The 6375-nt window shown below is 39.6% G+C and overlaps 1 protein-coding gene across 1 annotated transcript in view; it reads left to right on the top strand.

Moving 5' to 3' along the window:
* bcan (brevican) overlaps window positions 1-6375 on the top strand; it is a gene marked incomplete in the record, with an annotated part of 25656 nt that overhangs the window by 3269 nt on the left and 16012 nt on the right. Inside the window, 3 exon segments of the mRNA XM_014024568.1 lie at window positions 4064-4146; window positions 4445-4837; window positions 5263-5437. Coding sequence (XP_013880022.1) covers window positions 4064-4146; window positions 4445-4837; window positions 5263-5437 — 651 coding nt within the window.

Raw genomic sequence — 6375 nt, forward strand, 5'->3', positions numbered from 1 at the left:
ACCCCTATATATATATATATGGTGGTGAGGACTGCAAGAAGATTTGATGAAACAACATATTTCTAATAAGTGGAGCATGTTACTTCATATAATGTCAGTTGGTCGACTTTCATGAAGGTTACTGTTACAAATTGCCAGATCACAGTGATCAAAAAGAACCACTTAATTAGTGCTTTACATCAGCTTTACATTTGATTTCAATTTGACTACTGCTTCCAAATTTCCAAATATCCCTTCTTAAGCTGACTTATGCTAAGGCAGACACATGGAAGAGAAATGAGAAGTTTTTTTGGGGTGCAGGTATTAAGGTACTGAACTAACTATTGGAGCACCAGTTGTGCCATCACACACCAGATCAGGTGATAAAATGGGCCAAACTCTCACAAAGCTGGTGCAGCTCTTTTAAGAATGTAGCTCACAGCACCCCATCACCCCCCCCTTCAAAAGCCTCAGATGACCTTTTCTTGCAAACTAAGTGGTCAAACATCCTCTCTTGGCCCCAGCCTCCTTTTCCTCAAGGTGAAGTCATTGACTATTCAGCCACTTGCAATGCCTGTCTTTATATTTGAGATGTTGCCCAGGGTGCATCTTTTGCCTGCAGGGAAACCCCCCCCCCCCCACACACACACACTCTTTCTCTCTCTCCCTGTCTTTCCAAGCTTTATGGAAATGTGGTGATGCCATGTGAATGAGTTAGGCAGCAGCTTCAGTTTAAATGAAAGCTGTTTTTAAAGTTAATTTTAGAAAACTGGAAAACAACCAGCATGCAGGAACAAACAAATATAGGCTTAGAATTATTTTCCCAACTGATGCACTTTTTAGATCTTTTCAATTTTCTCCTTGATTACATTGATTCATCAGTTTTGTAGGTGGGATCCTGATAGATAGATATATATGCAGTTCTTCCGAGGAATATGAGATGGCAATAATGCAGCTACGACAATTTAGTGTTCATAATGGGGGCGGGCCATACTGGGCATTTTGATATTGATCCAGTAAATTCCTGGCTAGTATCGCCATTACCAATACCTTTTACTTGAAAAGTCATGTTCATTGAATCAAATCATCTTGTGACAAAACACAGAACGATTTTTTGCAAAAACAAATGTTATGTTTGCTCCGCTGTCCTATTTCTATCCGATGTATGTTTGACAATCTGCAGCTTTTTGAAGTAAATTAATTCCAGCAGTTAGCATCTCCTAGGATTTTCTTTTAAAGGGCCAATATTATGTGTTTCTCAGGCATATATTTAAATACAGTACCATAATAAAGTATCTATGTCACCTTTAGCTGTTATTAAAATGTTGTTTTTATGTTTAAATAGAAAATAAACTTATCTTCTCATCACTTCCTCTTCTAAACGCCTTGAAATTGGCCTCTGTCTCTTTAAGAACCACCTTCTGCTTATGTCCCGTCCATTTCAGCGCGGGGAGGGAGGGTAACGCACGCACTATGATGCAGTTTACTTGGGATCTGAAAATACATTTCCTCAAATGTATTTTTAATTTGAAAAGAGCATCACTGAGTGAGAACCAATGTTTAATAGCTCAGCAAACAGTTAAGTTTCACTTTCACTTTCACCTGAGAGCCTGCAGGAGTCATGGGCGGGTGCGCTCTGCCATGAGGAAGTTCGGCATAAAGACACGTCCCAGGTGCATTTCTGGTCCCAAAAGGCGTTTCTGGTCCCCACCTGTCGTTTTGCTCCTCAGCATGGCTTCCTAAAAACACTGCAAGATTTCTCAAGCATGCATGAATGAGTCAAAGCAAGACTTTGGGCATGTTTTTTTATGAAAGTATAACATCATAACATGATATAAAACTCAAAAAAGTTGATTTTACATGATATTGCCCCTTTAAAATGTCAAAGCTAAATGTAGGTAATAAAAAAAAGCCTTTGAGCAATTATTTGATAATCCCGATTTGACTGAAAGTCTGTTCTTATACAAAACTTACAAACATATTAATTTCCTTAATCATTGTAAGTTTAATACTTCTTTCAGTCAGAAGCACATATAGGAATTCACACAATTAGAAAGAGGAGCATGTAAGGGTGCTGTAATATGCTAACGATGTAAATGAAACTGGGCTGGCAGTCTGGTTTCTGTCAGATCCTCCTGAAAGTTTCTGGGGAATCAGAATGCAGCTCACGCTCTGCAGCTCGGAAGCTCCAAGAACACACAGGCAGTCCTTCAGTTTGTCACAGTCTGCGTTTCTGTTTCAGCAAACACATTTTTCCCATGGGGGCTGGTTGTAGACACAGTGCATTCCCCCGTGCCCCGACCAAACCGTAACCAGAACCCCCCAGCTTCAACGTTCAAACATTTACCCAATTCTAACTTTTACCCTGGAAACAGATCAAACAGAAAAAAAAAAAACATCCTATTTATTGTTTATATGTAATTATTCAGAGACTATGGCTTTAAGCCATGAATGGAACTCATTTTGAAAATACTAATTTTATTTATTTATTTTTAACATTAATGTTTGCAAGAAATATGAAATCTATATTTGCAATTTTTTTCCTTTGTTTCAATCAAGTATTTAGGGAAGACAGAGGTAACAGCTGACTACAAAGTGTAAACACTTAATATAAATTCATAAAAAAACAGGAGAGTTCTTTTTAAAACAGGAACTGAAAAGCTGTCGTCTGCTGACTGCAGTGAAGTTTGACCTCAGCTGCATAATGATTTATTTTTAGGCAACTGACAAAAAAATTAAATGTTTACTCTTTCCAAACATTGTCATAACTATTGGCATGGATTAAAAAAAAAACAACAAACATTAAAAAAAATATAAAACCTTAAACCTTACATTTGAGATTTGAGATGATTTCTCTGCGTGTCGGCTGCTGAGCTTTGAGCTGTCAGACAGCAGAGCTCAAAGCTGCACTGAACACGTCACTGAGTTCAAGGCAAGAATTTAAAACGACACATCTGACTTTATTGTTGTTTTTTTCTGAGATGCAAGTGCAAAATATGCCATTCTGTCTCAAACTGTCCCTATTCACATTGTTGTCCTTATCTTTTCCCTCAAAGCTCAATTGTTCTTACTGACAAAAAAAGTTTCTCTTCTCAGCTTTAGCCTTGTTACATCTCCATTTGTTTGGGTGCTTTATTTTGGAGGTTGAGCAGCAGTTTTTATAGCAGGACTGAGTCAACTGAACTATTGTCCACCAACAACTGAGGAAACTTACATTTTTCAAAAATGTGACCCAGTTTTGTTGTTTTAAAAAAATAAGTTTGCTTTGTATCAGAAGATATCAATATATCCAACTTTATTATTATTTTTTTTTCATTTTAGTACCATTGTAACTAGTTAATGTTAGAGTTAAAATACTGTTAAATTAGCCTGACCCTTCCCTTCCTACAGTTCCACTCAGTTCTAGTTTCGCTTCACTGCTCCATCTAGGATTTCTCCGGTACAATTTCAACCGGGCCAATCAGCAAACAGAAGGAGGAGTTGTGAACGACATTTTCTGCATCGTTTTAGTCTTCCTGTAGTTTAGCAATGGCAGAGGAGGAAGTGAATGAAGCCAGTCTGTGTTGACAAGGCTTCCAAATTTGCCTCAGAAAACCTGCAGCTCTCATTTACAGACGTCTTGTTCAGCTCAGTACTTCTCTCCTCCCAGCAGCGGATGATTGTTTACAGCGCACGCAATTTCCAGTTAGCTTCTTAGCTTAGCTTCCTTCACAGCCAAACGTTAGAGACTGGGTAAATCAGATCCAGTCGTTGTAAACTTCAACAGAGTCCACGTCACCAGCAAGAAATCATTTCAGACCCTCTGTACGACGCAAAGTGTGCACAAGGGGCTTTTACCAGGCCACTGTTAAATACAAGAAGACAGAAGAAGTGTTTTTTTCAGAAATCTTTGATATCCTTATCATTATCACTCACACACAAATCACATGGAAATCTGATGGTATTTAGAGGCTTATCACTGCAGGATGTTTGGCTTTAAAAGGATGCTGCTCAGACTTGCAGGAGGGAATTATTTGTCATATTCTGATCAAAACATTGCCCACCCCCTCCTCCCCACTCTCCTGTTTCTCCTCCTGTGCCGTAGCCCTGGTGTACCTCCATCTGTGCTGCTGTTTGCCTTTTGTCTCCTCTTCTCGCCGTCGCCCTCTACACCTCAACAGGAATCAGGTACGCATCCCTTTCCTCTCCTTTGTCACTTTCACCTCGGCCATTCATCAACAGTTGGACAAGCTTTGACATTTTAGGACTTCCTGTTGTTTGCTTATTAGGCCATTTTGTTTGAGGGTGAAAATGAGTCATAATATTCATAATGTTTAGTTGAATGTGACCTTTGGACATGTGGTCTGGATGTTTTTCTTCCCTGATTAACTCTGTTCACGTCTGCTGTGCACAATCTGGTCTGACCTTCAAAGGAACCAGTGAGTATGTTTAAAGTATCAGGAACAATTTGCATGTCTTTCCTCAGATGATTCAAAGCTCCTCCAGGTGACCATCCCCACGAACCCCCCTGTGATCGCCGTGCTGGGGGGTTCTTTAACTCTGCCCTGCCTCGTGTCGCTGGCCCTCCCTCCACCGTCCCCCTCCACTAACGGCCGCCACGCCGTGCTGTCCGTGCCTCGGGTCAAGTGGAGCGTCCTGAGCGAAGACCGGGAGGCCGAAATCCTGGTGGCCCGCGGCGACAGGGTGAAAGTCAGCGAGGCCTACAAAGACCGAGCCATGCTGCTCAACTACGCCTACTCCCCCGCTGACCTCACGCTGCGCCTGGAACACCTGAGGCAGAACGACACCGGGTTCTACCGCTGCGAGGTCCAGCAGGGCCTGGAGGACGCTGATGATGTGGCTCAGGTCAAGGTCAAAGGTGACGCACACAAATTATGTTTTTTTTTTAAATTAATGTCCGTCCTGATCAATCTAAATAATCCAGGTAGAAAAAATCTATTTAAAAAAAGTAAGTAGGTCCTCTGGATGGGTTCAGCTGGGTTTGCCTGTTACTCTTTATTAACTTTTTCTTTAATATTCTTAATCTAAATAAATCAGGAAATGCATTTGACATAATAATTTTAGGATCTTTTTATTTCAATTTACGTCAATGTTCTTAAACAGTCAAAGCATTTTGTGGGCTGAGTCTGAGTGGATGCAACAATTTCCTGATTAAAGCTGTATAATTATTCGTTTTTATTGGCATTTTATTGGTCTTGTTGTTTTGACTTTAACATTAGGATCGTGACAGAACACATAAGTGCCATAAACATCACCAAGTTCTTCCTTTGGATTTTATTTTAGGGGTGGTGTTTCATTACCGGGATGCTTCCAGCCGATATGCCTTTACCTTTGAGCGGGCTAGAGAAGCCTGCGAGGACATCGGGGCTGAAATGGCCTCCCCGGATCAGCTGTTGGCAGCTTATCACAGTGGATACGAGCAGTGTGACGCAGGCTGGCTCTCAGACCAATCCGTCAGGTCAGAACTAAAGGCCCTGTCACACTAGACAACTTATGAAACATTTTATGTCTAAATTGCTAATAAAAGTTACATATATTAGATCAATTTATTAGAATTACACATGCCAAAAAGAATTTTCCTGTTGATTTTTTCAATTCCATCTTCAGTGTAGACGTCTTTAAAATGTTCATAAGTTGGCATAACTTGTGTAGTGTGACAAGGCCTTTAACAAAAATCGACCCTATAAGAAATAAGTGAAGAAAATTATTGGGGTTTGTTACTTACTGATTTAATTGCATTACGCATAGTATGGGTTGTTTTATGATAGAACTGTAATGACTGTTAAATGTGACTTTTGATGAACTTGATGATTATATATTAATAGGTACATGCCTGATACAAATACATCACATTTGAACTCTTAATCATTAGGGTAGACTCTTTGTGAGAGGGCAGGGCTCTGACAAAGACAGCCCCTCCCCACCCCCTTCACCGATGATGTAATCAATAGGCGGAGTCCTGCCCTGAAGCTAATGTTAAATATTCTTGTGATTTCCGGATTCGGTCTGATTTCCTAGTTCTTCATTAAACCGGTTATCAGCGAGAGCGCTCTCGGTTCTGTATGGTTTTCCTTAACACTCTCATTGCATTTGCACATTCTCAATATGTGTTCGCACACATTCTGGTAACGAACACGAATTAACACCTATTTCTTTCATAACTTTACAGTTTTTAGCATCAGTACAATATGGAAGCCCATTTCCGCCACCCTGATAAAAAATAAAACTTGTATCTCATTATTATGGCTTAGCTATCTCATTATTATGACTTAGCTATCTCATAATTATGAGATACTATCTCATAATTTTGATTAGGTAATTATTTTAATTTAATTATAGTTAATTATGAGATATTATCTCATAATTATGAGATATTATCTCATAATTATGAGATAT

This window comes from Austrofundulus limnaeus, unplaced genomic scaffold (genome assembly GCF_001266775.1).
Source record: "Austrofundulus limnaeus strain Quisiro unplaced genomic scaffold, Austrofundulus_limnaeus-1.0 Scaffold427, whole genome shotgun sequence".
NCBI lineage: Eukaryota > Metazoa > Chordata > Actinopteri > Cyprinodontiformes > Rivulidae > Austrofundulus > Austrofundulus limnaeus.